This window comes from Typopeltis vanoorti, chromosome 7 (genome assembly GCF_054136105.1).
Source record: "Typopeltis vanoorti isolate ZY-2024b chromosome 7, IOZ_Tvanoo_1.0, whole genome shotgun sequence".
Taxonomy (NCBI): domain Eukaryota; kingdom Metazoa; phylum Arthropoda; class Arachnida; order Uropygi; family Thelyphonidae; genus Typopeltis; species Typopeltis vanoorti.
Genome location: NC_143555.1, coordinates 95,264,097 through 95,284,080, shown reverse-complemented (window position 1 = coordinate 95,284,080; position 19,984 = coordinate 95,264,097). Strand labels below are relative to the sequence as shown.

General features: G+C 36.3%; 1 protein-coding gene across 2 annotated transcripts in view; it reads left to right on the top strand.

Moving 5' to 3' along the window:
- LOC150104880 (chromosome-associated kinesin KIF4-like) overlaps nt 1-19,984 on the top strand; it is a 282,861-nt gene that overhangs the window by 211,328 nt on the left and 51,549 nt on the right. For both annotated transcript variants that reach the window (XM_090396035.1, XM_090396036.1), the window contains exons 19-20: nt 3,724-3,915; nt 18,716-18,817. In XM_090396035.1, coding sequence (XP_090252161.1) covers nt 3,724-3,915; nt 18,716-18,817 — 294 coding nt within the window. The remainder of the gene's footprint in view (nt 1-3,723; nt 3,916-18,715; nt 18,818-19,984) is intronic.

Here is a 19,984-nt window from a genome sequence, read left to right as displayed (position 1 = left end):
GAGAATACTAAGGAAAGTTGCCACGAGTTTCCTCTGTCCTAAAAGGTTGCTTACGCTTGGATCCTCCGAAACTTTTATAGTTTCTATATATTCGGCTTTGAAATAATGTTGGATTTGTATAATTTTGCATTGCCGAAGTGAAGCCTCTTGGTTCTTTATTTCAGTACTGTGTAGGTATTTATTTATGCTCCCTCCCTCACTCTCTCTGTGAATTCCATCTACAAAAGTTCGTAAACCTATAGTACATTCATACCATGGTAGACTAAAGGTTAGGTAATCAGGAAACTCCTGCTCCTGCTTTAGAAATTAAATATGGAACTTTTTCATGAATGCAGGTTTTCTCTCTTGATTAGAAAGTAAATTATACTTGATGAGAAGTTATATTCTTGTTTTTATCCTTATCCAAGCATGAGCAAACAAAAGTTTTCATGTGAAGTAACTGCACAGCTAGGCCATTTGTATGTGGAAGCAGTCTCTCTCTCACCTAAGTCCTCTCCAAAGCAATGGAGAGAACTGTCAACACCCAGCTCCTACGCTAATTTGAAAGTACTCAACTAATAAACAACTAAACCAGTAATAAACCAGTATGGATTCTGCCAATGCCATTCAGCAGAGGATCTGATCATCTGTCACTCGCCTCTGGATAAGTACTATGCAAATGTTTGGTGAATCCCAAGTGGTTGTTAGATATTTAGAAGGCTTTTGACTGGGTCTGGCACAAGGGTCTATTAAGTATGCTCCCATCACTTGGTCTGTCCCATGACTTCTACAACTGGGTTGCCAGGTTTCTCACTGGATGTGTGTTGTGCATGATGGTGGGCAGTTCCCTATCAACTATGCAACTAATGCTGGAGTCCTGCAAGATTCTGTCCTCTTGCCCATTTTTTTCTTCTATACATTAATGATCTGCTCCAGTTGACTGCCAATCCAATACACAGTTTCAGTGATGACAATACACTACATTCCTCCTCACATGACAAACCTTGCACCAAAAAAAAAAACTATCACAACCCATAGAGCAACAACTTCTGCAATCCTACATTCTGATACCAAACATTCTTCAATTGGGCTCAAATAACCTTGTCAATTTCAACACTTGCAAAACACAGTTCTGCCTTATTTTCTGGAAAAAAACAAGAACCATATTCTGACAGCCTTACCTTTGCTGGGTGAATATGGTTTTTGGCATAAACACATTACAACCATTGCCTCCTTGGCATCCAGAAGATTAGGATTCTTCTTTTGCTCAAGATATTACTTCAACTCCAAGCTATTGATCCTGTACAAATCCTAAATCTGCCCATCTGTTGAGCACCTCTCACACATCTCGATAGGTGTCCCAAAGAGCTTTCCAAAAATGCTCGCCACTACAGAAGAGAGCAGTCAGACTGATTATTGACTCACCCCAACCACTTTTGCACAATGTTAGATCCTGAATGAAGGAGTCTTGCAAAGAAATCATTCATTCCGGATTTAACATGATAAATATTACTAATTAAGGAGATACTTGCACATCAGCTAATAATTATGAGAAATGTCTTTATGTTATGTGATAATGTGTAGTCCATATGTGCCATGTATTGAAATTTATTCCTGTATAACTGAAATGAGAAGCAGAAAATTTTGTGTCAGAATAGTAAGAATTATGTAAGGGAAATTGTTAAGTTATTTGTAAATCCCATTAAGCTGTCTAGTACGTTATGAAATTTCCAGAAAGATAATAAGTAGTAATCCGAAATAATTGTGTATAATCTGTACGAGTCGAGCATAGCAATGGAGGCTGTACCTATGCGGAAAGTGACGTCAGAACGATTACCTGGAATGGGATAACCTAACAGATTAGGGAGAGTGTAGGATCACCCAAGGGGCATGAACAATGGGGTTCGTGGGTAAAAAAACACATCGAATAGAGGGCACCCAAAAGGGTGAATAAAAGACAATGTGCACGCCATATTACAGGGCCGTTTTCTTCTTCGGTTCCTAGATTCCAGTTTTAGGGGTTTTGTCAGGGGGATTGGTGATAGAGCTGTGGGTCGACTACAGTGATGTCGGACGAAGAGGCCTATTCTTGAGAACGCTTGAGGATTTCCAAGCGAAGCTGATTGTGTTATGACGACCTATGCAGAATCGAGCCTTTGAATAAAGTCCCATCAAGGACAACGGAGAAATTTTCCTGCGGAGCGATAGACAGCATGCCACAGGAAGGAAATGATTAAAAGAAAAGCATAGTGCATCGCCAGGCACAAAGACGGCCGATAACTATACAGTAAGGTAATCCAGAACTACATGAGATGGCAGCATGAAATCAGAAAGGATCCGGTAATGTAAAGAATTTCATTCTATGTTAAAAATCGCTTAGAAGAATAAGAAATTTGTGTATAATGTAAACTAAGGACAAATAGAGGACTTTTAAGTGAGAATTTGATTGAATTAGTTAAGACCCCGTAGAACAAAGAAGAATTGTTGATAAGCAGTATTTTGATTGAGAATGGCTAGGCTTGACTAATGAAATTTAGAATTAAGATGGTTATTGATAGAGTATTAATGAAAATGTTCAATGCGTGTTCTGTGAATAACTTGTGAAAGGAATTATATCCTAGCAGTGTTATGCTTACACTTAATCTTATCCTTTCTTAATTGAAGGATTTAGCTTACTCAATTTCATTATTGTGATCTAGTATGAGCCTTAACTTAGAGTGAGTTTTGTTCTATTGAGTATTTGAATTTTCTTAACCGTAAATGTTTTATGCTTTTCCAATAAATATGTTTTGTACCTTATACCTGAGTTTATGCCTGATTACGAATTCAAACCACCACTTATGAAATGGAACCTTTTGGTGGGAAGGAATTGGATATTATTGCTTAAGTGAGATTCAGGTCACGACTGCTAACTGAATCTGCACAGCTAGCGTAAGATTAATAATTGTATGTATCCCTTTTGAATTTGGACTTGCTTCCCTGAACAAGAGTCTCTTCTGTTAAAGGATATTGGCTGGCCAATATCCGAAAAGGAAATAGTACTGAATTAATATTTTAAAGGCACAACAGTAGATTAGAAAGCAGGCTATTTAAAGGTAGAACAAGGTATGATATAGAGAAAGTAACGACGTAACAACAGGTATTTAGTGTCTACTGCATGCATCTTCTATAAATATTTCCATGATAAATGCTCATCAGAACTGTCGTCAATTTCCTTTCTCTCTAAAAAATCCATTGAAACATGTGCAGATACCACCCAACATCTCTTCACAGTCCAAATGCATATGTATAGAACAAGTTTCTCTTCTCCCTTCATTCCTGCTGCTGTATTCTAGAACAGTTTCCCAAGGAATATAATGCACAGGCCTTCAAGTGTAATGTGAAGAAGTTTCTCCTTTCCCAGATATCTTCCCATAAACATTACTAATGTACTACTAGTTGACCAACCAGCCTCTCGTGTATGGCCCAACATAAATAAATAATGACTTTATATTAAGTCACTTCAGGCCTCCAGTAAACAGGATAGTTAACTTATTTGGCACCTAAAGACATTACAAACATCTGTATTCACAGTGGGATTCAAATCCACATCCCATTGGGTGAAGAGTGAAGACACTCTTTTTGGCTAACTAGGCTAGTGAAAAAAATTAACATTTCCTAAAAGGTGTATGCTTTGTGTTAAGAAAAAGTGGCTGAGAGAGAGAAGTTGTTCTGAACTTTTGTCTTAATATGTTTATCTTTTAGACTGCCACAGCAAGATTAGAAACCTTTCAGCAGATGATAAATAACAAAGAGAAAGGTGAAGCTTTAGAAGATTGTAAAGGCCAATATCAGGATGCCTTGGAAAAGACAAAACTGCTACAGACAAAGTTAGATAATATTAAAATACATCATGAAGAGAATATATCTGTGCTTACAAGAGCACATGAAGACAAGGTAGGCTATGAGATAAGGAATCTTTATTAATTATTAATGTTAATAATTATTATTATATAATTAAAAACTTGTTTAAAAACTAAAAAAATTAGTTTTTAAACTTGATTTCAATTTTTCTTTCTCTTTATACATTTTACTCTCTCTGTTACAAGCTCTTAGGAACCAGAGAGAGAGATACAGTAGTTTCCATAAATTAAAGAAGAAAGGGACAGATAATCTTCTTCTCCCTGTTAAATCATACTCGTCCCGAGATAAGGTGACATTGGTGACGGGAATTGAACCTAGGACACTCCTTTCCCAGGCATTTGGTTGTGTAGCACATAGCCACTAGTCTAACCCCATGGACATATAATGATAACTCAAATACCATACAGAGAATTTTTAGAACCTCTATAGCTTAGTCAGTATAGGAGAAGCCCTTAGGTTTGAAAGACCTGGGTTCGATTCCTGTCCATGACGTGAGGAACCTTTATCTGGTCTCTTTTGACTAAAGGTGAGTTAGCTGGTCTCATACAGAGGAGAGGGTTTTTTCACCTGAAAATTTGGGTTTTTTTTTGTCCCTCAGAACAGGAAAACCAGCCTCCGTGAACACGCGTCGATCTACAGTCATGAATACTCGCTCTTAGGAGATGCAGCAGAGGAGTGACAAACCAGCTGCATTAATTCATCGTAAACCCTTTTAGGTAAATCCCTCTACCTGTCCTAAGGGATGGATGAGAAGGGAACAGAAAGAATTTTTATGCAGTTCAATGAAAAGCAATATATGAGATATGAAAGAAACACCTGCAAAAATTGTAAATAAATAGTTTACTTCAGTGCTTGTAAGTACCTAAAAAAAACAATGTAGAAATAGAGCACTTGTGAGAATGGTCACCTATTAGGCATAATAGATGACCTTCTCTAATATAATCAAGAACTTTTAAGGATGCACCAGCATGTGAAAAACATTCTAGGATTGGTTGGCTTTGTGATTTATAGAATGTTAGGAGTTCAGCAAGGGAGAAATCCTAACGCTCCCCAACCTCTTCAGACTAAAGTTTTTGACTGAGGAAGCTGTGGATGTAATGTGTTTATGCAGGATAAGCAGATAATGTAGATGTGAAAATCAGAACATTATAAGAGAGAGAGAGAGTAAAGTTAGATAGGACTATATTTTGAGAGTATATTGAAATTCACTAGATTATCATCACTGCAGTTGAAAATTAGAAGAGATTAGTTTTAGAAGATCTTGAAGTTTGAGTGCTACAAGGTTTCTTGGATGAAGAAAATGAATGGGGAGCACTGTTATCGACAAAACTGTGGAGAGAATTTGAAGTTAGAAAGAAGATTGTTAATGTATAAGAGGAAAAGTGCAGTCAAGAGAGTACAGAACCATGAAATGCTCCAGCATTGCCAAAGAAATCTGATGAGAAGAAAGAGCCATTTGCAGTGAAATATAATGAATGACCAGAGGGAACACTGTCAGTTTAATCACAAAGGGCAGGAGGGAGATTATAAGATGGTGATTTAGCATTTAACCAACAGCTCCATGCTGTTGGTTAATGCTGGCTAATACAGATTAAGTAATAATTCTGGTAAAAGCTTTGTAAAAAGCTGAGATTAAAACATCTAATTTGATATCAGATTTAATGTATCTTTTCTTCACAGTGTGATCCATATAGATGATAAACAACAGTCAAGACAATGTCACACTTGTTTCACACCTGATTTAGCATCAAACATTTATTCCACAAATGTAACATTTTCAACAGCTTTTCTCTTGGCACCTTGTCATATGTACAGTGACCATATTTTTTTGGGAGAAAATAAAGTACTTTAGCTTCTTTGTATTTCGATGTCTGTAAATATTGTTTAATTGCCGATCTGCCACCATTCACAGTATTAAAATTTGCCGAACATTTATTACATTTGACGTCACTATCTATTATTCCTCTTAATGAAAGGAAATTCTTCCTTCAATGTTTTGTTGAAAATACATTTTCTTTTGGGTGCCATAACAATGGTTCCATAAAATAATAATTATTATAATAATAATAAAATAATATGTAATAATGAAAACAACATTAAGCTTTACCTGCTCGAACATACAATATTCTTCTACACTTCACACACACATAGTTAAGTACAATATATTCATACGCACATCAATGATGCAGCAATATATGCTGCGCTGCTAGCGAGTGCTGGTGAAATGACAGTTTCGTGTTTCGGTGGGCTGTTTGCTGCATGCCGATATTCAATTTACTATTTCAATTCACAAAATAAAGGAGAAAATGGCCATTTTAGAAAAAAAATAAATCTAAAGGACTGTCCTCTTAAATAAAGAACACATGGTCACCGTATGCCTTTTCCAGATCTAGAAAACATAGATACAGATCCTAGTTATATTCCCATGATTTCTCAACTATTTGCCTTAAAGTGAACTCAGTGCTCTTCTCCAAGCTTCCCTTCCACAATTTTTCTTAGCCTTTTTTCAAGTATGGTTGCATAAATTTTACCAGAAACACTGAGTAGGGAAATACCTCTGTAATTCTCTTTGTTTTGTATCTTTTTTTTTTATAGATGAGTGCAATGGGAGCTCTATTCCATCTCTCTGGAATTCAGCCCTCTGACCAGGCCTTATGAATTATGCAGTAGCCATTCTAAATCTTTTAGACCTCCATATTTCAGCATTTCCACATTTTGAGTTTTTGATGGCTTTTCTACTTCAAGTAGTGACATGTATTCCTGATTGCATTCCTGTTGAATATTTCTACCACCATGCTGTCACTTTTTGTTTCTTTTTTTTTTTATATAGCAATCTTTCAGATTTTTTATCTTTGAAATCTTTTATCTAGAATATCTTCAGTTTTCAATTAACCTTTATCATCTCTGATTCTTTTTACAATACTCTTTCCTCCATTTCTAAGCTTTATCAATAGCCTTCAAAATATTTTTCCATCTTCCTGATATTTATTTTTTGTTCTTACCAAAGTCTTCCATGACTTTTGTTTGGCTAGTTTTACATACTGCTTTGTTATCATACATTTTTTCCCTGAACGAGGTGCTATCAAAAAGAAACTGGATCCTGCTGGATACGCTGCAACAGATGGAGTTACAGTCTCACGCTGCCAGGTGTCAGTGACATAGATATTGTTGAGTCAGCCTGCCACATTGTATTGAGCTATGTGCACCAGAACTCGCGTAATGCAAGTTATTCTTATCATGTGTTTGTGCTTCTGCTATTTTGCTATGGACACAAAATTAGAACAAAGAGCAAATTTAAAATTCTGCATAAAACTGGGGAAATCTGCCACAGATACCCTTAAATTACTTCGGAAGGCATATGAAAACGAATCCATAAGCTGCACTCAGCTTCTTAAAATACTTTAAGAAGTATTTTAAGAAGGGCAGAACACCTTGGGGGATGATGAGAAGCCAGGACGAATGCCCACCAGCACAACCCATGAAAATGTTGAAAAAATTCAACAGATCTTCTGAAGATCTATGCATTGTCATCCAGGAAGTTGCTGAGAGAGTTAGGATTTCATATGGAGCAGCTAAATCGATCATCATGAGAGATTTGAACATCATTACTTTGCTGCCAAATTCGTTCCCCATCTCTTGACTTCTGACCAGAAGGAGCACCGTGTGAATGTCCGTCAAGATCTTCATCAAAAGGCCATTGATTGCCCAACCTTCATCGCAAGGAACGAAACTTGGGTTTACAGCTACGACCTGGACACAAAACAGCAATTGCACAGTGAAAGAGTCCGCATTCCCCAAGACTGAAGAGGGCAAGGCAAGTCAGCAGTGCGACAAAGAGCAGTCGTCTTTTTCGATGATTGTGCACCAAGAATTTGTGACATGTCAGATGGTCAATGCAGAATTCTACTGCAACATTTTAAAGCATTTGAAATGTTGAATTTGAAAGTTTTTGTTGCAAAAGACCGTAACTATGACAAGGCTGCAACTGGCTCCTCCACCACAACAATGCTCCCTCTCACAGTGTCTTAACAGTGCAAGAGTTTTTGGCAGCCAGCAGCATAGCAGTCATCCCACATCCTCCTCACTCACCAGATTTAGACCCTTCTGACTTCTTTTTGTTTCCAAAAATGAAATTGAGGCCAAAGGGGAAGCAGTTCGACATGTTAAGGAGATCAAAGATGAATCAGAAGTGGTGCTTGATAGACTTGAAAAAAAACTTCCAGGAAGTGTTTGGAGCATGGCAAAAGTAGCGGGATCACTGCATGAATTCGGAAGAGAACTACTTTGAAGGAGTTTGAGTCCAAATTTAAATTGGGTAAGTTGTAAAGATTTTATTAGCCTAGTCTGGTTTCTTTTTGATAGCACCTTGTATTCTCTCAGAGCACATGCTGGCTTACTTGCCAGAAATTTGTAGTATGCTTTCTTCTTTTCAATGGCCTGAGTCCACTGTGTAGTTCTGATTTTTCTGTTTTTCAGACAACGTCACCTCATACCTCTTTCATTGTTCATATTCATTGGTAAACCATGAAGAAAACATTGTTCAATCAATGTTTTCTTCAGAGTTAAGGTTCTCTAGGTTTGGTTCTTGTTTTCACTCTTTCATTTTTTCTTGAATAATACTTTTGCATTGATTCTGTGGTTCACCTGTGAAAGCTGCTCTTTAAAACTTTTTTACTAGCTGTTCTTTTCAATATGATATCTGTATGCTAAACCAACATAAAGGATGTCACAGCAATAACATAATGAATGAGACTTTTCTTATTTCTTTTGTCTTCTCTCCATGAATTTGTGCACATCTTTGTGTTGGAACATCATGTTAGTAATAATGAATTTCATATCCTAACAGAATCCAGTAGGTACTTACCATTATTATTAGCTTGGCACTTTTCTCCAAATTTTTCTCAAACATTTCTTACTATACTGTTTAGATCTCTAACAGGGACCAGCTTTTATTTTTCTTTGCATGAGCTGCCTTCTCTAATGTTTCAAATTCCTCCACTTCTTTCTCTGTAGAACCATATGCACAAATGAGTCTCATTGTCCAATTCCTCATTCTGATATCAGAATAATCTTCTTGCCATTCAAGATTATTCTCATATTTAGTGTCAATTACTATAGCTATTTCTTCTTTTTCCTGATCACTGTTGCCTGAATATATCTTCTTTATTTCAGTAATACCTGTTATGTCAATCTGGTAATTATCCAATTCTTCTGCTAGTAATATATCTTTTCCATTAATGCTTCTTATGTTGATGGGGCAGTCTTGAATTCTACTGATGCTAAGTAGGAGTTTGTTCCAAACTTCTACTCAGTAGCTGACTTTTTACCTTGATTTCCCAATGAAAGTGAGTGGGCAGCTGGTTTAACCAGGCTATGTTCCTGCTAGCCATGAAATTCTATCATGTTTTGTCAGTGTATTATTTTGGTTAAAGCCAATAAAAATATAATTTGGTTGGGCCGAATCTCAAATTGCCAGCCCATCCTCATTTGTTCAGTATCCATATAGATATCTACTAATAGGGTGCACCACAAGAAAGTGAGGATTGAACATTAAGTCGGAAGCTCTGGTCTGTTCACCACATTACTTTTAAGTAATGTGGTGAACAGACTATGCTGAGGTCTCCCAGTTATCCAGCTTTGACCCTTTAATGTCTGGGTTATTTTTATTCTAGCATCAAATAAATGTTCTGTTAAACCCTTTTTCTTCCATTCTGTTAGTGGCCACCTCCCTAATTTTCCATAGAACTTTATATCTGGTTTCTAGTTGCCAGTCGGTTGTTTTGTTTCTAACCTAACTTTTCAAATCTATATCAAGTTTATTGCTACTTTTCTTTTACTGTGGAAGAACATCACTTATTTTAAATTAAACCATTTTCCTGTATCCTTCAGTTCCAGCTACTAACTGCTAACTTAAGTGTAGGCTTATTATGTATTATTAATACATGATAATTTTAGTTCCCTTTTTATAGATGGGTACTATGACCCTCTCCCCCAATCATCTGAAATTTAACATTTAGATCACCCTTCTGAGTTATGCAGTATAGCTACTGTAAACTTGTATAACACCCTATGGTAGTGTATTTTCCTGGTTTGGCATGACTGAGTGTCTCATGTGTTGAGTTAATGTTCATTCCAGATATTTTTCTAAATTGTATGTAATTTATGACCTCTGTTATTGATTGGACAAGAGCATTAAATGTATTAATTTTAGGTAGATCATATATATATATATATGTAAATGTACATAGATGCTGTGAGTACAATTTTCATATTATTGAATTTAGGTAAGTTGAATTGAATTAAGTTGTTAATTTAACACTTCAGAGACTTTCTTTTGGAAGCCAGTAGAATTTCTGCCAGCCACTTGATGATTTTTTAAATGACTTCCACTCACAAAAGGTTGTAAACCTATGGTACACTATTGTACCATGATTGGGCTAAGAAATTTTTTTTAATTTCCTTTTTTACATATCTGGAAACTCTGCTCTGTAGACCAAACAACTTTTGTAATCTATTTCATTTCCTGGTGTGTGATCACCTCCCAACTTACTGGAGCAGTGGTCTTGCACTAGGAGCTGTATGGTCTCTTAAGAATTAGCATTTATACTCAGAGGTATATGTTATTACATTAACATTACTCTGATTGGTTCTTGTAATTGGTTGTGCTCCACTACAGTCCTGCTTGTGGATGCGCTATGTGAAATGCATTTGCTTTTGGTTACATGGCTGTGACATGCTATATATGTTTTTGGTGCTTAAACAGCTGAAACCCTACAATAAAATTTATTTCAGAAATTGAAAACAACTGATGTTTACTTTATTAGATATGTTAATTACCAGGCTCTCTCTCTCTCCCATACCCATGTTATCTACAGAAAGCCTATAGTTAGATCACTCTAAAACAGTTGTGGTAATCATGAAGAATTTCCTTACATCAGAGAAATTTCTGAAAACAAATGAGAAATACAAAAAACTACTCCATATATACCAGTTACAAACTGCTAACAAAACAATATTTAAGTAGCTTTCTTTATCCAGCCTCATCACCGCTTGCTACAAGGTGAAAAGGCCAAGGATTTATGGTGAATTGGTACTCCTCGTGTTGCAAATGTATATATAAAATAAAATTTGTGTACAAAATTTTTAAAAAAATTCCTTGGTAAAAATGATGCATTTTTATTACTTGTATATGTATGTCTACTATTGTCATTGGTCTCACACAGCTATTTTGACTGCTCACCCAGGGTAGCTGCCCCTTCTTGCACTTGCACATGTATCTGGAGGTGTCACGAATAATCATCATCATCAAATTCCTGACATGTACCCTCAAGGGGTGTACAGGATATGATAGTACTACATAAAAAATTTACATCATTACTAACTTCTTATCTACAATTTTCCTCCAAATCAGTCTATTACTTGTCACGATTCCAATATTATCATTATCAGATCTTATATTTCTATCGTCTAAGGCACATTGTACCGTATCAATCCACCTATATCTTGGCCTTCCTCTGGGTCGTTTTCCTGCCAACCTGGCAGAGAACACTTGTTTTGCTAATCTTTCCTTGCCCATTCTGTTTAAGTGACCACACCACCTGAGATTAGCTCTGCTAATGCATTCCGGATGCCGACAATGTCAAATTCTTTCCTAATATCCTTGTTTTAATATGACATTGCCATTGATGCCATCTGTTCATGCCTCTAATCTTTCTCAGGACTCTCATATGTGTGGTCTCTAGTCTTTGGTCAAGTGTTTTACTTCTGACCCAGCTCTCAGATCCATAAGTTAAAACTGGTTTGAACACTGTCTTGTATACAGCTAATTTAGTGTTCCGACTAATTTCTCTCTTATTCCATATGAATTTATTCAATTGACTTCCTATCATACCAGCTTTGTTGATTCTGTTGTCTATTTCCATATTTTATTATTATTATTATTATTGTTGTTGTTATTATTATTGTTCCGGGAAACTCCAAGGAGTCGACAGACTCATCGAGGGAGGCCCTAACATCATGTCAAGAACAACTATTCAACATTCACACAGTATCTATCATACCTTGCCTTGAACTCATTCACGGTCGTAGCACCCACAACAGACTCTGGAAGCTTATTCCACTCATTTACCATCTTCAGTAAAAATCGTGCCTAAGTAGCTGAAATGTTTTACTTGTTCCACAGGTTCTCCATTCACCACACAGTTGACAGTTTCAACAATTCTACCTATTTTCATTGTCTTTGTCTTTTTAATGCTGACCTTCATACCATATCTATTACAACAGTTATTCAGTTTAATCAGGGAATTTTGCAAACTTGCAGTGGATTTATTTAGAAGTATAACATCATCCACATAAAGCAAAGAGCTGACATTAACATCTCCAATTCTGATATCATGTTTAATACCCCTTTCCTTCATAATGTGATCCATATAGATAATGAATAACAGAGAGGTTAATGTACATCCTTGTCTCACAGCAGATTTAACATTAAACCATCTTCCTGTACATCCTTCAATTCTAGCTGCCGACTTACAACTGAAATGCAGACTAAGTATTGCTTGATATAATGCCCCGTTGACACCATATAACTGTAGAGTATTGAATAGCTTCTCTCTTGGCACCTTGTCATATGCCTTTTCCAGATCGACAAAACTTAAATACAGATCTTTGTTATATTCCCATGCTTTCTCGACTATTTGTCGTAAAGTGAAGATCTGATCCTGGCAGCCTCTGTTAGGTCTGAATCCAGCTTGTTATTCACCAAGCTTTTCTTCCACAATTCTCAGCCATTTCTCAAGTATACTTACATAGATCTTGCCAGGAACACTCAGTATAGATATACCTCTGTAATTCTCACATTCAATTTTATTTCCCTTTTTATATATTGGCACTATGAGAGCTCTACTTCAATCATCGGGAATTCGTCCCTCTGTCCAGACTTTCTGAACTATGCAGTGCAGCCACTGTAAGACTTTTATACCACCATACTTCAGCATTTCTGGTTGAATATCATCTGCTCCTGCTGCCTTTCCACATTTCAAGCCTTTGATGGCTTTTTCTACTTCAAGTATGGATATGTATTCCTGACTGTATGCCTGTTGAGTGTTCTTTACCACTGTGCTCTCACTTGTTTCATTTAGCAGTTTTTCAAAGTAATTACTCCATACTTCAAGTATATCTTTTTCTCTGTTTTCATGTCACCTTTATCATCTCTAACCCCTTGTACAGCACTCTTTCCTCCATTCTTAAGCTTCTTCAATAACCTCCAGAATATTTTGCCACCTTCTTGGTATTTATTTTCTATATTCTTGCCAAAGTCCTGCCATGACTTTTGTTTAGCTAGTTTTACACAGTGTTTTGCTTTCTTACATTTGTCTCTGTATTCTCTAAGAGCAAAAGCTGACTTATTTGCCAGGAACTTTTGATATGATTTCTTTTTTTCCTTCACTGCCTCTTTAACTTCCTGTGTCCACCATGGAGTTCTAATTTACTATCCTTGCAGACAACTTCACCATATGCCTCTCTAGCTGAATCAATCAATGTTTTCTTCAGAGTTTGCCACTGAATCTCCAAGGTTTGATTCCTGTTCTCAAACTCTTTTTTTTTTCTTCAATAATCTTTGTGTATTTTAGTCTACAGTTCACATCTGAGAACTGCTCAACTTTTATTCACTTTAAAATTTTCCTACATCTTATTCTTTTCAACATGAAATTCAATTTTATCCTTCTCAAGACTAAATAGGGATCGCTTCCAATTTCAAATCCTCTGTACATTCTGATGTCCTGCACCAGGGAGAAAACATCACTATCAACAATAACATAGTCATTGAGACTTTTCTTATTCCTGCCTCTTCTCTCCATGTGAATTTGTGCACATTTTTATGTTGGAACATGGTGTTGTTAGTAATAACCAGTCCATGTCCTGAGCAGAAATCCAACAGTTATTTGCCATTGTTATTGACTTTGCTCTTTTCTCCAAATTTTCCCAAAATATTTTTGTATGTCTGACAATCATTTCCTACTATACTATTTAGATCCCTATCAAGGACCAACTTTTTCATTGTGTCAGTTGCTTTTTCTAAAGCATCAAAAAATTCCTTCACTTCTACCTTAGTAGAACATTCTGTGGGACCATAGGCACAAATAAGTCTCATTGTCCGATTCCCCATTCTCATATTTGCCCACATTACTCTATTTGAGACTGCCTGCCATTCAAGAAGATTAGCCTCGTATTTTGTATTGAATACCATGGCTAGTCCTTCTTTTCCTTGATTGTCATTGCCTGAATATAACATTTTGTATTTATTGCTCAGAAAGATCTCACCAGTTTTTGTCTTTTTTGTTTGTCCCCCTATTATGTCGATCTGGTACTTATCTAATTCCTCAGCTAGCTCCAGTTCTTTGCCATTCAGGCTTCTTATATTGATAGTACCGATCTTTAATTGTGGTGATGTTGAGTTGGAGTGTGTTCTCAGATTTTAATAATAATTAATAATTTTAATGAATAATAATAATAATAATGATCTGTTGTACTTATTGTAATATGTTACTTCTTGTAGAAAGGCTTATATGTTGGCTATTCATAACTTTTATTTTTGAGGCAATTACAATGTATACTGAATATTAATTATAACAACTTTAATTAATACTTCTGATATTTCAGCAGTCAAATTGCCATTATCAGGGAACATAGAACAATAATATGTGCACACAGGCACTAACACGGGGAAAATGAGTCTCTAGAAAGGTGACTGAAGTTGGTCCTGGATCCTAAATGGTGCCTTTTAGTGGGCTAAATTTATTTAGCCCACTAAAAGGCACTATTTATTTTAATACCATAAGATTAATACAAAAAAATTTTACTCAAATGTCCAACCATAGATCTGAGATCCTCGGCTGGCAGTGTACCAAGAAGAGTCAATTCATGTTGAGGGAAGAAAGGAATAAGGCGATGTACGAATTTGTTAACAACACATGAAATCACATGCTTTATACTTAAAAGTTTCCAACTGTTATACAAGCAAAATAGTTACCACTTTAAAAACTAGAATTTCATAAATGAAAAGTTAATTTTCCAACGTATAATAATAAACATTCATCCCACGAAATGCATTGATCACCCTATTATTGGAATGGATTCACCTTCTTCTGACACGCACAGAAGTCGAAGGGTTCTGCATCTGTGGCCAACATAGGTGGTCTTGGCCATTGGGCTGAAGATCTGAGAATGTGTGCTTCCAAAATTTGGTGGCAGTTTCATGCATCCAAATTTGTTAAGACTAGTAAAGTTTCTCAGGGCTGAGGCAGATTCCAGGAATAGCCTCTCACATTTATATTTGCTACAGTGGAGTAGGGTGGTCTTCTTCCAGTGTGTCCTGTGGTGGGTGTCAATGCATCATCAGCGAGTCCAGAGTGGCCATAATAGTAGAACTGGATGTAATCGTGTTCAGAAATTCTGATACTGGCTATCCTGCCTGTTTGGCCATAGGACAGCTTGTAACTGCAAGGAACCTGGTAAACACCTGGCAGGTCTGTAAGTGGTTGTAAGGATGTATTTCTTTAGGATTTTTAATTTTTTTGGATGTGCCCCAGATATATGGAGTGGTGATAGATTTTGTGCAGTCTGTTTTATGTAGAGGAAAAGGGAGTTGAATTTATAGGATATTAATATTTTTTGGGTTTGATATAGCCATCGGCTAAGAAATTGAGAATGTGGTCAACTCATAGTCAGGCCACTTATCAAAACTGATTAATTTTGCCGTGTTATATAGGGTTTTCATGATCTTATATTGTTGGGGGAGGGGTGGGAGAGGGGTTCTCCTCAGGAATTTTTCTCAGTGTCAGTGTATAGTGAATGTCAACTTTTGAATGATTCTATCAGACATCTCAAACACTTCAGCAGACAAAAAGTTTCAAAAAATAAGATGTTGGCACATCAAGAAGTATGACAGTATACTGAAAAAAAAACTCAGCTTTCTAGATTCAACAACCTCAGAAAATACCATTATCAATCTATAATCAATATATAATCCTTCACCCTGAATCTGGAAGCAACTAGCACACTTGCTTATAGCTTACTCACTGGCACTGAGAAAAATTCCTGCAGAAAAATTATCCAAGTAGAACCAGGTATCCTCAGCCTTCCCACTCATATTGAAAACAATATTAGACTGGATATAGCCAATGTACTCACACATGGAAAGCCACCAAAAAGCAATCTCTCAAAGGAAAGAATATGAAGCTCTATTGGAAATAAAAAAACAACAACAGTAGAATAGTAATTAATAAAGTGGATAAGAGGAATGCCACTGTAGTTTTAAACCAAAAATATTACACAGGTAAGCTTGCTTTCCTACTTAGAGATCACTCTATCTACTTTCCTTTAGACCATGATCACACCAATACACAGATCAGAACGCTTCACAGGTACCTTAAAAAAATTTACCTTTGGGGGTCACCAATAAACTAAAACCATATAACTCTACACCCCTTCTGTCACAGATATGTGCTACCAAAAATCCATAAACAAAATGTGTCATTCACCCACTTACAAAGTAGCCAAACATTTAGCCAAAGTGCTCTCACAATATACTTGCAACACTCTTTCAGCACAAAACTCAGCCCATTTTACAGCCAGTATAGAGAATTTTACACTTTGATGTAATGGTCAGTTTTAATGTCTCCTCTACTAATGTCCCACTTAAAGACGCATTTGACCTTATAAAGCCATATTTCCTCCCAATATCTCAGTCCTATTTCAGTTCACTCTGAACTCTGGCTGTTTTGTTGGGCAAAAGAAATTCTACAAACAGATAGAGGGAGACAGCTATGGGTTTTCCAATTTTGCCACCACTCTCCAACTACTTCATGGAGACCTGAAGAGAATGCCTTTAACTCTGCTCCCACATAGACCCACTGTTTGTGCTATGTAGATGATGTGTTCTTCATTTGGTCACATGGCCCAGATACTCTCAACATTTTCTTAACACATCTAAGCAGTGGGATTGAGTTCACCTTAGAAAAGGAAAACCACAACAGGCTCCCCCCTTCCTAGACATTGATCACACACACCAGTAATGGATCCTTGGTACATTCTCTGTTTACAGAACCCTCCACACACAGGTAGATACAGAGTGGTCCAAAATATATCTGCCAAATTTAATGTTGTATTATTCCTGAAGGAGGAGGCATACAAATCTCATCCAAAGGATTGAGGTCTGGTGAATAAGGTGGCCAGTCAATTCTGCTTCCATACTGCTTTGGATGATCCAAAGCAATGACATTCCCATGGAAATGTTTGTTCAGAAGTTGGAAAATGGATTCTGTGCAATGGGGATGATGCTGCCGTGTTCGCCTCTGTGAGCGACTGTTGGGTCTGTATTTTATAGGGAAACAAATGAAGATCTTCTTTGAGAATTCAATGAAGACTGCTGCGTTTGATCCCTAACACCTGAGACGCTCTCCTGGTAGACTTTTTCAGGCTTCTTTCAAATGTTTCTTTCAGGCTTGCCACTTTTAGAGTGATCGTCTAACACTGACCCAGTCTTGCGAAATTTCTTGACAAGGTCTGATATTGTGTGCCTGTCTGGTCCAACTTTGACCCCAATCTTTACCTGAAATGCTTTTCTAACCTTTTCGGGACTTTCTGATGATCAAATGTACTCTTCGATGATGAATACCTGCTGCACAGTAGTGTAGACTGACATTTTTCATACCCTGCAAAATGAAAAGAAACACAAATGGCTTGATGGCTATAATGTGTCGGTAAAGTTTTTTTCTAATTAAACCAGCTAAGGACCAACTTTTTCATTGTGTCAGTTGCTTTTTCTAAAGCATCAAAAAATTCCTACACTTCTACCTTAGTAGAACCTTCTGTGGGACCATAGGCACAAATAAGTCTCATTGTCCAATTCCTCATTCTGATATTTGCCCACATCACTCTACTTGAGACGGCCTGCCATTCAAGAAGATTAGCCTCGTATTTAGTGTTGAATACTATGGCTACTCCTTCTTTTCCTTGATTTTCATTGCCTGAATATAACATTTTGTATTTATTGCTCAGAAAGATCTCACCAGTTTTTGTCTTTTTTGTTTCAATCACCCCTATTATGTCGATCTGGTACTTATCTAATTCCTCAGCTAGCTCCATTTCTTTGTCATTCAGGCTTCTTATGTCGATAGTGCCGATCTTTAACTCTGGTGATGTTGAGTTGGGGTGTGTTTTCAGATTTGTTCCGGTAGCTGACTTTTCGCTGTTCGCCCTGGTTCCCTGGCGAAAACAACGGGGGCCTTGTTTAACCGGGCGACGCCCCAGCCGGCATGAAATTTTGTCATGTTGTACCATCATTTTTTATTTTGGTTTAACCAATAAGAATACAATTTGGTTGGCTAAATCCCAAATTGCCAGCCCATCCTTGTTTGTTCGCCTGGTTTGTTCTCCGCATTCCTTTAAAGGCTATGTGGAGGTCTCCTCTCAGTTATACAGCTTTGACCCTTAAGCACCCCATTTATTGAGTCTTATCTTAATTTCAGTGAAATGTTTTTTTCTCCAGTAATATTTTTAATATTGTAACATAAAGCAAATGAAAATTTTTTTTTTAAACATTTGAATAGCCAGTGCTGCCTAATGATAAATTTCACTATAGTTTTTATTTATTTTAAATTTTTTACATTTTTTATCAGTTATAGGATATCCCTTCTTAATAATGGGAACACCAAATGCCATTATTTTCAAATTGAAATAAACTAATGGCTATGATGTAATTATTGATTTACTTTCTTGGCTTATTTATGTATATATTTTTTTATTTTATTTTATTTTTTTTTTTTTTCAGACACTTTATCTGTTAAAGCAAATGCAGCACTCTGCAAATGCAACTCTGATCAAAAGCAATGCTGATGTGGAATCTTCTCTAATGGAAAGGATAAAATTCCAGGTATTTGAAAGTTTTCAAATGTTTTGTTACACACAGTTTAAATGGATAATTTCTTTCAATATTGGAATACTGTGAGTTGGCATAATAATGTAACTATAAAAACAGATAGTGTTAAAACTTATTTATTGTAGAGTTTTCACCTAAGTGTCATAGGTATCTTCAGTACAGTATTATAGGACAGCAATCAAACAATAACAACCAATTCTAAAAAGCACCACCTTAGTATCTAATGTAAGATAACTAAAATTTCCTAACTTAAAACAATAAAAAGTAAATAAAGTCGGGAAAGATTACCATATTTAAAAAGTACTGTCTCCTGTAAATGGGATAGACATAATCTGTTTAAGTTAGGACAATGGAGAAAAGTTGAACACATTTCTTTACAAAGATGTCTATGAGGAAATGACTTTTATGATATGAAGAACTTGTTCTTCATATCATATGAATGATATGAAGAATCTTGTTCCAATGAACTCTCAGCAAATCCAGACTGTTTAGGCTCAAGGCTTGTGTTCTAGATGAATAAAGGCAGATTTTCTGGTTTGTTCAAAATAAGATAAGCTGCAAGAACAAGGAATCTGATAGACACCTGGAAAACCTAGAGGGGGTAGAACCTTGTCCATAGGCAAAACGATAAAAATGAAGATTTTTCTGATGGGACAAAAAAGCAACAAAAATACCTTTTTCTTATGCATAGTGAGATTCATATTGTGTTTTGGCATAGAAGCTTAGGCTATGCTTTCTCTTTCTCTCTCTTCATGATCACTGTTTGGGTAAACTGTTATCTGTAATTCTATCACTATGTACAACTTTAAACATAATTTACTAATTACTCCTTTTCATTGATCCTTGCTATCTATCTCTGCTGTGGAACAAGCTCTCTCTCTCCTATTTCATCCTGGGCTCACCTATAGTATTATTATTCCATAAGTTTCCAATATTTCTTGGAAATGTGCATAGTTTGTGGAGCATCTTTTGCACAGCTGTATAGACCATCCACCTTGTTATTATTCTGTGTTTCAGGCTGTGCTTCCAGTATCACTGCCTTTTGTAATTTTAATTGAATTTTTCTATATGTATTTATGTACAAATCAAATCTTTGAAATTTGTTATTGTATAAGCTGGTTCTTGGCAGAAATGGGGATAAAGAGTATCTAGTTCTAAGAG